At 47.6% G+C, this 16111-nt stretch overlaps 1 protein-coding gene across 3 annotated transcripts; it reads right to left on the bottom strand.

Annotated features, from left to right (window-relative positions):
• Positions 1-761: 761 nt before the first annotated feature.
• Positions 762-14705, bottom strand: NR2F2 (nuclear receptor subfamily 2 group F member 2). Of its 3 annotated transcripts, none has more exons than XM_062501111.1 (3): positions 13661-14705; positions 5326-5853; positions 762-2178 (listed from the first exon to the last, which is right to left on the bottom strand). In XM_062501111.1, the coding sequence occupies exons 1-3, from the start codon at positions 13701-13703 to the stop codon at positions 1904-1906; spliced, it is 846 nt and encodes a 281-aa protein (XP_062357095.1). In that variant the 5' UTR covers positions 13704-14705; the 3' UTR covers positions 762-1903. The 3 variants fall into 3 exon arrangements, with proteins under 3 accessions (XP_062357095.1, XP_062357093.1, XP_062357094.1); XM_062501109.1 differs by lacking the exon at positions 13661-14705 and adding an exon at positions 7716-8262 and having other exon boundaries at positions 5326-5874; XM_062501110.1 differs by lacking the exon at positions 13661-14705 and adding an exon at positions 7716-8262.
• Positions 14706-16111: the final 1406 nt, after the last annotated feature.

Genomic DNA, 16111 nt, shown 5'->3' with positions numbered 1-16111 from the left:
GCAACTACGGAGTATTATAAAAAATCACACATACTTAAGGAAAACTCATTGCAAACAACTGACCTATATTTACAATACTGCTATTACCTTGCTTGAATGATCTTGTGCGCGTATGTCAGACATTTACAAAAGATTTTTCGCCCCATTTTGATCATAAAATAGATACTGATCTCCAGATTTCTAATACTTTTTCACAACAATACCTTTCCTACGCAGGCACTTAAGTGTGACAAAAATAAGGGCCTTTTTTTTTTTTTCCCCAGAAAATCCATTTTTAATTAACAGGAGGATTAGATGAGTGGGGGTTGATGGTTTACCATTTCAGCATAGTACTTCCTAAAACCAGAGATAAACCACGAACTTAAGTCTTCCACCCCCATCCCGGAATTAAACAGGTAAATACACTACAATACATCTGCTACAAACTTACTGTGACAAGTAAACAAATCAATCGCCTATGGACTTAAACGACTGCAAACTATAGAGAAGTAATGTGGTTTCTGAAAGACATTTATGACAGCCAAACAAGTTTCAGATATCAAATAATATTTTAATTTCTGAATACTTTCAATTTTCCTTGGAATATAACACACAAAGACTCGACCAAACAGTTCAGTTATTATAACTTTTACAGTATACAGAAATGTTGCACTTAAAAAAAAAAACCTTCAGTTTTTTTAAACACAAAACTGTAAACTCTAAGATACTGAATCAATCACGTTATCTATAAGTGCCAACAGTGTTATTTTGTCATGCTGATTTCAATGGTATTTTTTAAAAAGGGAAAATATCAACAATTATTATAATACAAAGGGCTTGCAAATATACAAACAGATAGAGGAGTTTAATAACAATTCATGATGAACTATGTGGAACCCAATTCAAATTACAAAAGTTCACTTTGCTTGTTTGCTTGTTTTTTTTTGTTTGTTTTTTTTTTTGTTGTTTTTTTTTTTTTTTAAATCAAAACCGTAGTGTGTCTTGGACACAAAATCCTTCTACCTATAATAAATCCCCACAGTTCATTTTCTGTCCGAAATATCAAAAAACCTAGATTTGGGGGGAGTTATATGACACGTGTGGTTCATTCGGGTCTATATAATTATAGCTCTCTCAGCTTCAAGCTAGATTTTGGGTCACCACCTTAAGTGCGCTTCCATCATTGTGTTGTTGAGGGGTTTTTTTTTTCTCTCTTTTCCTTTCTTCCTATGATACTTCCGTGGACTCAGTTTTAATTCTTTCAGAACATATATTTTAAGGATACACAGTTTATTTTTTTTTTTAAAGAAGCCAAGGTTATATCAAAAATTATTATAGAACCACAGAATAAACTGGTTTGAAACCAGAAAAATACAAAAAAGAACAGCTATAGGTACATAGACACATAGGACAATTAATAATTTGGAAAAAAAAGACTTACTTTCTTCCGTTCTGCTAATTTACTCCAAATTTCCTTTAAATGCACTTTAAGCGAGATTTTTTAAAAAGTTTACCCCCAAAAAAAGAAAAAAAAGAAGAAAAAAGAAAAAAAGAAAAAGCCCACCATCGTTTCTTTTCTTCTTCTTTCTTTTTTCTTTCCCTCTTTTTTATATTTTACAAAAAAAAAAATGATAAGTAGCAAGTTTTTTTTTCTGAACAACACGGGAGTTTTAATGCATTCTGTAAAAGTTCATTTGACAGTCTCTTTTTTTTAATTCACAGTCCATTATTTTTTTCCTGTCTTCTCTTAGCAAACTTGTAACATCCTTTTACATCCTTTCTTAGCAGAAGGAAATTTAAGAAACAACCAGAACCCAAATGTCATATGCTTTCCTTTCACTCTCATCTCCCTTCACAATTCCGAATTTTATTTTTTTTTTAAATTTTCGTCTTTTTTTTTTTTTTTTCCTCTGTCTCGAATGTTTTATTGAATGGACATGTAAGGCCAGTTAAAACTGCTGCCAGACAGTAACATATCCCTGATTAGGGTTTCTATGGGGGTTTTACCTACCAAACGGACGAAAAACAATTGCTCTATGACAGAAGAGGAGACAGTGCGAAGGGAGGGGAGACGTAGTAATAGCTTCCCGAATCGTGTTGGCTGGTTGGGATACTGGCTCCTAACATACTCTTCCAAAGCACACTGTGACTTCTCCTGTAAACTTTCAACATGGGCTACATCAGAGAGACCACAGGCATCTAGAAGAAAGTGTATTAAAAAAAAAAAAAAAAAAAAAAAAAGAAAGAAAAGAAAAAAAAAAGAAAGCAATCATCAGATTAAAAAGGTTTTGGTGGTTTGTGTTTTTTTTTTTTTTTTAAATTAATTTTAATTTTTTTTTAATGTCTAGGTTTAAGAGTCGATCGTGCGCCATCACCTCGCCCCCCAGAGTTTAAGTGGGTTTTACCAAAAGGGACAATCTCTCTGTGCTTGTGTGTGTGTTTGTATCTCTCTCTCTTCTAGAGGGTCTCCTTTAGGACTGAGCACAGCTCTCAGAGTCGAGATTTCTAATGGCACGACAGACCTGAGGGGTTGGCAAGAAGCTGCTGGCCAAGCCTAATTTCATATATCTGTATTTTTTGGGGGAAAGGCTGGGGGGGGCAGGGAAGGCTTGAGTCAAAAGGGGGGGAAAGGGAGCCACTATTTCTCCACACCCCCCCTCCCTGGAAAATAATTGGGGATAGCCTAACCCTGCGATGAAAAGGAATACTACACATAGTGATAGAAATCATAATAATAATAAAAAACTGGCCCAGCCAAAGATAATGGCGCCCCGGATCGAGCAACAGATTCTCCCCCAAAGAAGACAACGCGTTTTTCTTCAGTCTTTGAAACTGATTTAAGTGGCCCTTTAAAACTGATCTTGTCAGTTTAGCCTATTCAGAGGCAGCCATGCAAACTGTGATCTCTCTGTTCATTTGAGCTGTTTCTTTTCCCCCCTCTTTTCTTTTCTCTTTCTTTCTTCCCCCCCTCCACTCCCCCCTCTTTTTTTTTTTCCTCTTCTTCTTCTTTTTAAACCTAAAGGCCCTTACAAGAAGAAAACTCCCTGATAGGGTCTGGACATTTTTTTCTTTTTTTTTTCCTTTTTTTTTTTCCTGATACGCTAAAATACAATAAGTTCCCTTTAAATCAGAGACGTCTGTGCTGAAAGAGCACAGGTTGTGACCTGACCTCCCTGTGGCTTTCCTAGGCACAGGGCTAACACATGCATATTCTGCGAGTCATTAGAACCCAGATTTTTCCCCCCTCCCTCTTAAAAGAGGCTGCAGCAAACATTATATGCATCTATGTGCATCTGCTTTACATCAGGGAGGGTTATTGGGGTGCTGCAGAAGCTGCAAGCATCACCCTATATTTTTTTGCATGCGGCTGTCTTCCCCAGAATCAGATAACAAGAAACGTTTATCTAGTTGGGAGGCAATTTACACGCCAGGCCTCCCATTTTGAAAATAGTCATAAATTAAACAGTTACGACAGGATCGGACGATTGTTTTCTCAGAAGGCTCAAAAAAAAAAAAAAAGTGATTTGGGAGAAAAGGCAGGATTGGAAATAAACTCCTTGGTGTGGGTGTGAGCTGGGCAGGGGCTGGGGAGGGATGTGAGCATGTGTGGGATCCTCGCTGAGCGAGGGAGAGGAAAATGCATCCTAGACAAACGATAGAAAAATAAAATAAGCTCCCCACGGACACCCCTTCCCACTCGGGATCCCTGTCTCCCTATGGCTAGAAGCGCCCTGCTCATTGATCACCTTAGGATTTAGCACGAGTAATCTGGGGGGGGGTGGGGGTGGAGGAAAAAAAAAAAAAAGGAGAAGTTTTTTATGTGTAAAGCAATAATATATAAAAGGAAGTTTAGGTCACGACCCAGAACCTGGACAAAGTCCAGAAAATGACTTCGTTCCCCAGACCCCCTTTAACACAACAAGGAATGGATTGTGAGCCCTTCTTTTCCCACATAAACTACATTTTTTTCCTGTTTCCTGATATCAGGCTTTAAAAAACTCTGATGAGTAATTATTTTGCAGGTCCTGCTTCCATTCATATGTTTATCGCGTGGCCACTTTCCCAAGAGTCCAAATGAGTTACAGGCGAAATATATGTATTTTTAAATTTAATCCCAAAACTTCGAGGGCTCCAGCACACTGGGTTGCCGGTGCAGCCTCAAAGTTAGTGATCTGAGATAACGTATTGCACAAATTAGCGAGCAGATTTTTTTTTTTTCCCCTCAGAAGAAAAAAAAAAAAAATTTAGCCTCCAGAGTTAATATCAGGATTATTACTCACCCAGGTTAAACTCTAGTGCAAGCTAATTAGATTTCACAACGCACTCAATTATTGCTTTATAACTCATGCACTATTTCTAGGCAGCAAAAGTTGACACATATTTCCACCCCCCCCCCCCCCCCCCCCCTTTGATTATCTAAGAAACACCTCGAGGTCTTTTCCTCGGGAGAGTCATGGCTGTGCCACCCCGGAATTACACTGCGGAGCGGCAGCTTCAGCCTCCTCTTACTTTTCCATACTATCCCTGTCTACTTATGGTAATGATCTTTTCGCACCCGCTACTCGCTTTGGACTATGCAGTTCCTGCTGGGTACAAATGCAAACTTTTCCCCTTGGCTTAAATGACACAGAACTGCTCACTGCCACATTCTGTTTAAATCAGAGACAGCTCTTTGCAAAGTTGATTTATTTTATTTTATGGGATGGCAGGGAACATATTTTAAACTCAGATTTGCACATTTAACTTTTTTTTTTTTAATTCAATTTTTAATCCTGCAGGGCTTTTTTCCCTTCCTGACTGCCCATAAAATGATCCTCTTTTTAAAGTGATTTCACTGATAGGACGACTTGTATTTAACAACATCAAACAGATTTTGCTGCTGTTCGGATGCGTGTCATTAAATGCAACAACCTAGAGCTATACTGTTAAATAAAATATTATTTTCAATGGGAACAGCGCAGTCTCTCGTGGTGAATGAGTGCCTCTTCCCGGGCCCCTTCTTTCCCAGTCCCCAGCATTATTCAGCTAGAGTTGGGCTATATTTTGGCTGTCTGTTATTTTTTTTCCTCTTTTTTATATAAATAAAATTGTGTGTGTATGCGTTCTATTTTTATTTTATTTTTTTTTTCTGATTTGCACTCCCTGGAAGATGGGATGCTCGGATCCGAGGCCCTGAAGGGGAGAACGCAGGGCACCGCTTCCTAAAAGGAAAAGAGACCGCGCTGGTTCTCGGGGGGCAGGGAGTGGGGATGGGGTGCAGGCAATAACACTTTGCAAGAGCAAACAGTTCTCAAGGGGGATCCGGGGAAGGAGGAAAAAAAAAATGAGCAAAGAAATGCCGCCTACCTGAGGTGAAGAGGACTATGGCCTTTAAACAGCTATATTCTGCAGAGTCGACATGCAATGCTTTCAGTTTTTCTACTTGCTCTTGGAAGATTCGTATGTGGTCCATAAAGGCGACCACTCGGTCAGCAGACATTGGCGAAGCGTGCAGGCCAGCAGCTGCCAGGAGCGGAGCTACGTGGAGGGGCATGGAGCACTGGGCAGCGTTGAGGACAAATAACTCGCTCCAGGTCAGCCTCAGGAGGGCCACCTGGTCTGTGATCTGGAGGTCTGGGAAGAAGGGGATATTCCTGGCCCACTCCACCGCGCTGAAGAGCATCCTAGCTGCCAGTTCACAAATGTTCTCGATGCCCATGATGTTGTTGGGTTGCATGCACTGACTGCCAAAGCGGGAGGTGGGGTAGGGCTCTGCTCTCAGAAGAAGGGAGATATATCCGGATAGGTAGGAATGGCAGTTGAGAGGGTCCCCATTTGTCAAGGCGAACTGACCATGAGTTGGCTGTGTGGGTGGCATTCTGCCCCTCTGGACCGCTGCAGTAAATAAAGAAGAAACTACAGCTATTAATATCTGAATTGCGACCATCGGTTCAAATACAGCCTGCTTTGTGTGCTTGTGCGTGCCTGTGTGACCCCGGACCCGGCCAGCTTCGGGGGGAACATGCATTTTCCCGGCCAGAGTTCAGCCCCAGCCCCGCTCTAAGGCTCCGCAGTTCTCGGGTCAAGTCAAAGCAACAATAAAAGCTCAGGGACGCTGTGGGCTCGGCCAGGGCTGCTGCGGGAGCCCAGCTCCTCACTTCCCAAAACACACCACAGTCCAGTTATCCCCCCTCCCCTGCACTGCCACCCCCTCCTTCAAGAGATGCAGGATACGTCTTTGTGTGTTTTTTCTCCGTTACACCTAAACCAGCTCATTGATTTGAGGCTGGGGGAGCGGGATGGGGAGGGAGGAGGGGAGAAGGAAGAAACACTTCAGTTCGAAATCCCCGGCTCTGGTCCCACACGCGTTTCTCGCCCACTGAATACATTGTTGCTGCTGGCATTATATATCACCCCCTCTCGTAAAAAATACCAAAGGAGGCAAAATCACCCCACAACATCCCCGGCAGGTCCCCTGGCGAGGCTGAGGGCATTATCCAAAGGCACCTTCCCCCGCTGCCCATGGAAAGTGGGCCTTTCATTTTGTTAATAAATTTACACGGTGACAGCGAGAGAAAAAGGAGAGAGAAAAAGGGCTCAGAGGCAGAGAGACGACAAGAAGGGAGAACGCCTAAAAATGTGATTGATTTATATTTGTTATCGCCTGTATTCCAAGGTTAGTTACTCTTGCAGAAACACAAAGAGAGGAGCCCGGCGAGTCCCAAGCCCCCTCACCCTTAACCTACATAGCAGCGTCCAGACACAGAGCACGCACTGGAAAACTGCAGGCTCACATTTCCCGTCTAATTTTATATCACAAAGACTCCACTTGCAGAGATCCGAGCACCCCACACTTACTTCTGGACGGCTCCTTACACCCCCCACTCCATCCCTTCTACCCCTTCCTGCCTCTCCCGGAGGAACAAGAAAATAAGAGGAAGAAGAGAAAAGTGAGGTAATAACAACCAGGAAAGGCAGGCACACGGCACTGTGTATATACACACTCACACGCGTGGAGATGTGTGTGTGTGTGTGTGTGTGTGTATATATATATTTTTAAAGGAGGAAAAATCCGGATGGGAATCCACAGTGGAGTGCTGTAGAGCCTCGGTAGGGTGAGTCCCATTGTAATAGTAATTTGAACCGCCTGTGTAAAATTGTAATCTAAGGCAGGGTGCTGGAGGATATATATATGTATACATTTACATATGTATATGTATGTATATATACATATGTGCGTGTGCGTATGTGTGCATCTCAGGAGGCTCCGTGCGTGTGTGTACACACACGCACAGACACACACATACACACACAGGGCTGCTCGGGGGACAGGGGCTAAGGCTGAGCATGCAGGAGGAAACACGAAGGAAAAGTAACCACACGTCAGAATCATCATCTCGCTCCTAAGCAGCGTGAAACTAAAAATCCACTTTCAATAAACCTCCATCAGCAAAATCAAAACAAACACAAATCAATTACGAGTGCAGGAGAAAGCATGCGAGAGCCCCTGCCTCCCTGCCCACCCTCCCCAACACCGCTTTCTTTCATTACGAGAAAGTTTCTGGCTGGTTTATTCGAGGGGGGTGGGTGGGGGGGAGGAAAGGTTCTGGTTGGGTTTGGGGTTTGGAGAGGAAGGTTAAAAATGCTAAGAGTAATTATATATATTATTTAAAAATAATAAAAAAGAAAAAACAAACAAACCCCAAAACGCAGCGAGTGAAAAAAAAAATTTTGCAAAACAAATGAAATCCCAATACCTTCCCGTCTCATGCCAACTTTGAGGCATTTTTTGAGGCGGCAGTACTGACACTGATTGCGGTGGTGCTGGTCAATGGGACAGTTCCTGTTGGCACGACAAGTGTAGCTGAGATTCCTCCTTACACTCCGCTTGAAGAAACTCTTGCAACCCTCGCAGGTAAACTGGCCATAATGTTTGCCACTAGACTTGTCCCCACAAACCACACATTCAATGTGCTGCTGCTGCTGCTGCTTGTCTCCTTGGTTCTGCTGGCTCGGCGGGTTGGTCTGGGCTGGCGTACTGGGAGGGCCCCCGGGCCCCGGGGTCTGTGGGGTGTGCGGGGCCCCGGCCGGGGGTCCCTGCACCGGCGGGGCTTGCGAAGGCTGCGTTCCCTGAGCTCCGGGCACATCGTCCTGGGGGTCTCGCCACGCACCGACTACCATTGCCATATCTATTGGACACCGTTGCCAAACTTCCTGTTCCCCCTTTATTTTCAAAGTTTGTTTGCTTTGCTTTTCAGATCAGCTTTGCAGCAGTCTTTTTATTTTTTTGTCCTCCCCTCTCTCTCTCTCTTTCCCTCTCTCTCTTTTGTTGTTTTGCCCCTTTTTTTTTTTTTTTTTTTTTTTTCAGGAGGGTCGGGGTGGGGGGGATCTCCCGGTACCGGCGAAGGTGAAGAAGCACGGGGCGATGGAGGTGTGTGTGCGGGGGGGCGAGGTGCGAGTCGATTGTCTGGGCTCCAGGAGAGCAAAGTAAAGGGGTGGTGGGGGTGGGGGAGAGAGGGGGAGAGAGAGAGAGAGAGAGGAGAAAAAAAAAAAAATCTCTTCAAAGATCTCCCTCTCTCTCTCTTAGAGCTGATCTGCAGCAGAGTAGTTGAAGGAGGAGAGGCGGGTGTCTGGGGGCCAGGTCCAGGGAAGCTCGCAGTCAGCCATTCAGGAAAGCCATCAAAATAAGAATGAATAAAAGGTTAAAGATTACACACACAGCGGAAAAAAACACGCACAGCGGAGGAGACTCTTCTCGGCGCGGAGAGCGGTCGGTCTCGCCGTAGTTTTTGGAAGTCCAGCTTGCAGCAGCAACATCAACTGCGATCGCTTTGTTTTTGTGGGCTTTTTTTTTTCCTCCTCCTCCTCTTTCCTCCTCTCTCTCAGCTCTGTCTCTCCTCCCTCCTTCGCTCGCTTTAATTCTTCCTCTCCGCCGCTCCGCCCGGCCGCTGCGCTCTTGCTCTCTCTCGCTCCCTCTTTTGGGCTCGGGGGTGTGGGGGGGCTGTTGGCTTTTTTTTTTCTCCTCCTCCTCCTCCTCGCTCTCTCTCTTTTTTTTTTTTTTTGATTTTATAAAAAAATTCTTATTATCGTTACGATTACGATTATTATGAATTATTATTATGATTGTTTATTTGTTCCTCCTCCTCTCCGGCGCCGCCGCTCTGCTCCGCTCTGCCCCGTTCCGCCGGTTCGCCGCTCCCGCCGCGCCGCGTCCCCGCCGCCGCTCCCGCTCCCGCCGCCGCTCGGGTGCTGCTGCCGCCGCTCCCGCCGCCGCCGCTCCCGCCGCCGCTGCCGCCGCCGCCGCGCTGCCTTATGCTGCTTCTGCCGCCTCGCAAGTGGGCTCTCGCCTCCGCGCCGCCGGTGCTCACGGCGCGGGCAGGGGGAGGGGGGCCGCGGGGCGGGGGGGAGGGAAGGAGTCAACTCGCCAGCGCAGCAGCGCCCAGCCAGCCAGGATGATAAAAGAGGGGAGCGGGAGGAGGAGGAGGAGGAGGAGGAGGAGGAGGAGAGGAGGAGGAGGAGGAGGAGGAGGGAGAGAGAGAGAGGGAAGGATCATAACCCAGCGCGCAGCATCGCTCCTCAGCCGGGGAGGGAGGGAGGGAGGGAGGGAGGAGGGGAAAAAAAAAAAAAAAATCACCACGGGGAGAGCGCGCCAGCGCTTCCCCCCCCACCCCCCCCCCCGCCCCAAAATAAAAAGAAGCAAGGGGCTCCCCCCCGCTCCCCTCCCCTCGCGGCGGCGGGGAGGGGCGGCGCGGGGCGGGGCGGGCGGGCGGGCGGTGCGGGCGGCGTGTGGGCCGAGGAGCGGCGAGCGCGCTCCCCGCCGGCCGCTCGCCCCGCTGGCGGGAGAGTGAACTTTGACACGGCTGCTGCAACTCAGCGCGCGTCGCCATGGCGACCGCGCGCCTTATAAGGCAACCGGGCCGGCGCCTGAGTGGCCAGGAGCGCGCGCCCCGCCCCCCGGCCCTCATTGGGCCGCGCCGCCCTTGCGCTGCCCGCCATGGCGGCCTCCGCCGCCCGCGCGGTCCCAGCGCCGCCCGCCGCCCCGCGCCCTCCGCCCCGCGCCCTCCGCCCGCCGGGGCCAGGGGTTAAGGCGAGCCCGGCGTGCGGAGCGAGGCGCTGCTGCTGCCGCCGCCGCCGCCGCCTCACCTGGGGCTGCCCTCCGGGGCGCGGCCCCGAGGGTCGGAGGGGGGGCGGCGGGTGCGAAGCGGAAGGCAGGCGCCGAACCGAGGTGAAACTCCGCGGAATAAAGTAAAGCCGAGCCCCGGCGCTGCCGCCGCCGTGGGGAAGGGGCGACCGCGCGTTCCCCGAAAGCGGTGGGGGAGCGCGGTGCGGGATGGCGCCCGCCGGGGGTCTCGCGGCGGATTCCCCTAATCCCGCTCCGGGCACCTGCGCTCTCCGTGGTCGCCCCGTGTCCCGCCGCCCACGGAGCCGCGCCGAGCCGGGCCGGGCTGCGCCGAGCCGGGCCGGGCTGCGCCGAGCCGGGCGCGCCCGCGCCCGGCGCTCCGGGACCGGCCGCTCGCACAGCCCGGCCCCGGCGGGGCGCGGGGGCTCCGCCGCTCCGCCCGACCGCTCCTCGCTGCCGCTCGCCCCGAAGCGAGGGGACCGCGGCTCCGCTCCACACGCCGCCGGAGCCCGGCGCGCCCCTCCGCAGAGCCTGACAGCCGTGCCTTTCGCACGGCATCGCCGCGGCGTGGCTCGGCTCAACCCCTTTAACTTTATTTCGGGGTTTTGCGGGTTCGGGGGTTTCGTGGCCACACGTACCCCGACACAGTGACGCGACCTCCGTGCTGTACCGCCAGCACGTAACAGAGCCAAGCACGGGGACGTGTTTATTTCCCCCTGAATGGGGCTAGGGGCCGGCGAAGCGGGGACTCGAGTCCGTCTCCCGGTGAAAATGGCCAAAAGACACTCGAACAAGCGAAGGGACGGAGAGAAAAAATAAAAAACCATGTTAACATAGACAGATAAATGCCTGGCCGGACCATTCCTCCTCCGCCAACACACGCGACTGTGAGCGCTCACATCCCCGCCGGTCACCAAGCACGGCCGCGGGGACGCAGACCTGGGCACAGCTCTGTAAGGGAGTAATTGCCCCTCACCTCCTCACACACACGTTTTCACGTTGCCACATGCCCACACGCTTCTGCCGCAGAAAGAATACGTGTGGCTAAAGCCGCAGGTGCGGAGATGGTTGGAAAGTTGTGAAAAGCGCCTCGACTTGAGAGTGTCCTGCCTGGAAACCTGGTGTGTTCATACCCCACGGGCGAAGATGTTTTTGCGACTCAATTTCAAAGACAAGGCTGCAGCGATCCCATTGATCCTCACGGAGCAAAAAAATAACCTTTGCCCGAAACAGTGACCAGGAGGGACTGGGAAGACAGAAAGTGGGAAAGCAACCTTTCCTGGTTAAAATGTGGGCAACTGCCCTTATGATTTCCAAACTACCCAGAGCGGAGCAGGTCACTTTTCAGGGAGGGTAGGAGAAGGTGGAGGTTCAAAATGCAGAACAGTCACAGATTGTTGCTGATGTTGAATTTCCTGAGGGAAAAAATAAAAGCCAAAACCCAACACCAACCTTTCCTGTCTCGAATCTGACAAAGTAAACAGGATTAATTCACCATATGAAAAACCATAAACGCAGTCCTAACAAACGCAGAAATAAGAAGAAAAAGCGGTTTTAACAGGACGCACAATATTAATAGTTTGAACGTATGATCGTAAAAATGAAAAACCATTGATATACGCTTAAAAGCCGCCGTATACGCTGATTGCTCAAGCATTAATGAAGAATGCCCCAGATTAACTATTTGCTCTTCGAGGGATGCAACGATATAACTATCTATTAGCACCATTAGATGCTTTGCTATTTATTTGAAAACACCCCTGCGAGTGGGTTGAGATAGAAGAGATGAATGTAAAAATGAACTGCAGCTAATTTCGCTAAATAATCCTCGAAACCTGAGCGCCTCGCAAGGAAGGGGGAGATTCTCCACTGTCCTTCTCCGAGGCTAATGACAATAGAAATGCTCTGGTTTAAAAGTGAGACCGTGTTGGTTTTCCAAATAAACAAACGCATCCCTCCTGCCATTTTACTGCAGATGTAAATTTATTTTAATGAGAGGGAGTGGAAGGATTTATTTTGCTAAAATAGAGTTGGGGATAGAGCCGATGTAAATCTTAAGGTTTCAAAAAAAGAGGAGGAAGGAGGGGGAAGCTGCTTTCCTGGCAGAAAGCTGCCTAACAGTCTTCTAATTCTTTCTAGATTAAATCGCAATATGAATACAGCATCGAACAAATACCGAGTTTCGCTCTGAACTCAGTGGAAAGCAGTTACGTCTAACAGAATTCAATGAATTCCTCTTCTCCCTCAATGTAGTATGTGTGTGTTTTTCTCTTCCACCACACTGAAGTTCCATGAATAGGGAAAGTGGCTCCTATTGTGTGCCTCTGAACTTCCAAGTCAATGCAATTTTTAACCACTGGCTTGTGGTACTTTGAAAATCACCAGGGGCTGTCAGAGTTGGGTCCTCTGAAAAATTTACAGTGCTAAATCAGAGCATATGCTGTGAGAGAGGAAAAAAAATTGCTTAAGATTGGAGCAAGTACAGTATCTGGCTGCCCCCTAGTGTAAGTCTCTTATCTGCCTAAAATTCAACTTTGAAAGAAAAGGATCTCTTAAAGGGAAACGACTTTTGGCTCACGTATGCATACGAGAATGAAACTTCTGTACATTTTAATCTGATTAATTCCTAAGGATTTAAAATTAATTGGCTTGGGCACTCCTAGACCGGACTATAAGATTTCTGCATCAGGGTTTCTGCGAGAGCTGTGCCGAATAGGTATTTTTAAGGGATAGTGGTAAGGGATGGGGGGGGGGAGAGATCCTGTTTCGTGATTTTTTTTTTTAACGAGGATCCGTGCCTCGCTTGCTGTTGTCAGAGCAAAACAGTTCTGCTGCTTAAAGTCAGATCTACGTCTTTTGCAATAATACTTAAAAAAAAAAAAAGGATAAATAATTGCCTAAAGCCTCAGCCGAACTGCCAACCACACCTTCGGATGGTGAGTATATTCCAGCTTCTTTCCATTGTACTTGCTTAGCCAGGGAAGGGACCGGAGGGGGAGAGGGGATCTCGGCTCTCTACCTTTACCACCGACCTTATTTATTATTATTTTTTTTTTTTCCCTCCTTCCCCCCCAAAATAAACGCTGCCAGCTGCACACGGCCACGCGATCCCGTGCAGTTTAATAGCTATCACTTAAGTTAAGAGCCTCGTCCTGCCCTCCCACCCTCCGGAGCAGGTCGGTCCGCGCTCCCCCCCGAGCAGCCCCGGCGCCGGGCAGGGGCGGCAGCGCCCGGCCGCTGCTCCTGGGGAAACGGCTCGGAGCAGCTTTGCCTCGGACCTGCAAGCCGGGTCCGGTCGTTGGGTTTGTTCGCTTGTTTGTTTGTTTGCTGCTTTGCTTTATTTAGCTAAAGGACGTGCTAACTGATGGTGCTGCAATTACACATACTTGGGTCTGCCCCCCTCCCCTCTTCCCCTCCTTAGAGCAACCCACGTAACCTTAGAAACGATCGTTTAAGACGCACGTTAGCTAACATTTGCTTTTTTGGATTTTTTGTTTTCCTTAAAAGAGAAACACAAGAATCACAACACATTGCCCGAAAAAAGTGTCAAAGAAGAAGAAAAAAAACTATAAGTAAACATACCAAAACCATATTTGCCTTGTTCAAGGTCCCAAATCGCTTGCATCTTCCTTTTTCTACCTCTCCTTTAGTTTGGCAGGTGAAACAAACAAATAAAAAAAAAAAATCAGACCGCTGTTTGCCCCCCAGAAAGATGTGCGTTGGGTAATTAAAGAGAAGTCTCCTTCTTGGTGTTTATCTAAGCGATTGTGCAAACTGATTTAAAAAAAAAAAAAAAAAAGAGAGAGAGAGAAAAAAAAAGTAAAGTTACAGCCTTCAGGGGGGGAAAAAAGGAAGCAAGGTGAAGGGAATAGATTTCCCACAACCTAAAGGGAAGTGCTTTCGATGTATTATTAGCGATCAGCCTTGGGAGAGAGAGGAAAAAAAAACACCCTGAACACACTCTAACTTTACACAGACAAGATTTCAGGGGGGGCTTTGTACACAGCTGCTTAGGAATGTGCGCCTTGCCTTTAAGAAAAAATCCCCAAGCCCAAGGTAGGAGATGTCTTTGAGTGATCCTTGTCTCATTTCATTCCTTAGAAGGAAGAGCGTCTCGCTACACCTTGTTTGGAGCTGGAAAGGCGAGACTTAAAAAAAAAAAAAAAAAAAAAAAAAAAGGAAAAATATTCACAACCCACCCTTCCAATTGGGGAGAAAAAAAAATAAGAGAGGGAAATCTCCTAAGTTAATGACTGTGGGGGTAGGATGCGACGGATTTCAACCCCCCCTCCCCCCCTTTCCCACCTCCCCCTCCCCGGCAGGAAAAAGAAAAAAAAAAAACGAAAAGGGAAAAAAAGCCAACCGCAAACAACTACAGGCTGGACTATCAACACATGCACCGAAGGGGAAAAAATATATAGTGTCCTGTGTAGGGTCGGCAGGGAACGCAAGCACACGCTAAAGCAAGTTGGGAAAGAATCCGAGCTAATCAGCAATCTCTTTCTCTCTCTCTCCTTCTCTCCCTCTCCCCCTCTCTCTCTCTCTCACTGCCCCTGAGATCCCAGCTCGAAAGAGGTACTCCACATTTTTTCATTACCAAAAATCCGTTGCAATAATCATTTGTTGCTAATTGAAACCCTTGGAGACATTTTTCCCCACCCCCTTCACAAACATGGCAACTTTTAGTCATGGGAAGCACGTTTAGTTTTTATTTTATTAAAAAAAAATATGATTAGGAAAAGGCTGAATCTTTCACCCACGAGAAATATCAGCGAGTCAGCCCCCTTCCCTGGGATGGGAGGGGGGGGAGTGGGGGGAACGGGACCCCAGTACAGTGAGGGCTTGGGAAAATTTGGAATACATTATACCGCCTTTGGCAGGAGAATACTCTCCAACTAATGGATTCCTGCTCCTTTTTGTGTGTGTGTGTGTATCAGTGTGGGGGGTTTCTGGAAAGAGGGGTGGTGGTCGTGGTGGTGGGGAGCCGAGCTTTTATTTTAAGAAACTGTTAGGGTAGGGAGTGTGTCATACTTGACAAATGGAACAAACGCTCTTCCATTTCTTGCTTGTCCTTGCCTTAAAACAGGAATTAAGTTAACCACAGTGCTGCATGTTAATTGCATGTTTACTGGGCTAATGAAAATTACAAAAGGGTTTTGCCACCTCGATCGGTGATGAAAAAGTATGAAGGCGATTGTCATTGCAGCCTTCGGGGAGGGCCCGGGGGGTGGGGAGGATGGAGCGGGTATGAACAGTATTGATCAGAAGAAGGATAAATCTTTTAACTGCTTGTTAATACCATAAATATGGTCTACACAAGTTTCCACTCTTGTTAAGTCTGATCAGTACATGGAAGATGGAGACATAGCCCACTTGAATGAATTTTTATTATTGCCAGAGGGGTACTTGCATCTGTGGGCTCCCTCCCCTCCTCAGTTTGAGCACCGCCCGTCCTCCCTTCCAAAATCTCCCCTTGCAGAGGAGGATCGTGAAGGTGTGCAGAAAGCACAGGAGACATATCTAAGCTTTTTGTCCTTTCTTCATTTTTCCAAATGCTCCTTTTTTTTGTGAAGCTGAACGGGTCATGGCGGGGAAAGCCTAAAGGGGGGAGCCCCCTGTCCGCCTCCCCCCCCCCCCCCCCCCTTTTATTCTCGAGATCTCTGGATGAAAGGCTGACCCAGTAATTCAGTTTGATGATAACCATTTTCATGCTTGAAAACAATCTGCCAAATTAAACCTAAATGGAAAGAGCAGTGGGAAAGGTAGTGAGAGCAGGGCATTTTGAAATCCCCCCCACCTCTCCGAAAGGGATTGTTTGGCCAAAGGAGGAGGGAAAGGCAATTAAATAGACTAAAGATGATTTAAATCCAACCAAAAATAATTCCAGGGAGAAGTTTGCCCCCTCCGGTGCTGCCCAGCCCTGGATTTGAAAACTTTGGCCCAACTTGTGGCAATAGCTACAACTTTGCTCCGCAGGGGTCAGAGGTGAGGGCTATTTTAACCCTAAAAGCCTGCGAGTGACCAAGGTTGCGG

Source organism: Cinclus cinclus, chromosome 13, assembly GCF_963662255.1.
Source record: "Cinclus cinclus chromosome 13, bCinCin1.1, whole genome shotgun sequence".
Taxonomy (NCBI): domain Eukaryota; kingdom Metazoa; phylum Chordata; class Aves; order Passeriformes; family Cinclidae; genus Cinclus; species Cinclus cinclus.
The sequence above is the reverse complement of the archived record's forward strand: the minus strand, read 5'-3'. Positions and strand labels throughout refer to the sequence as shown.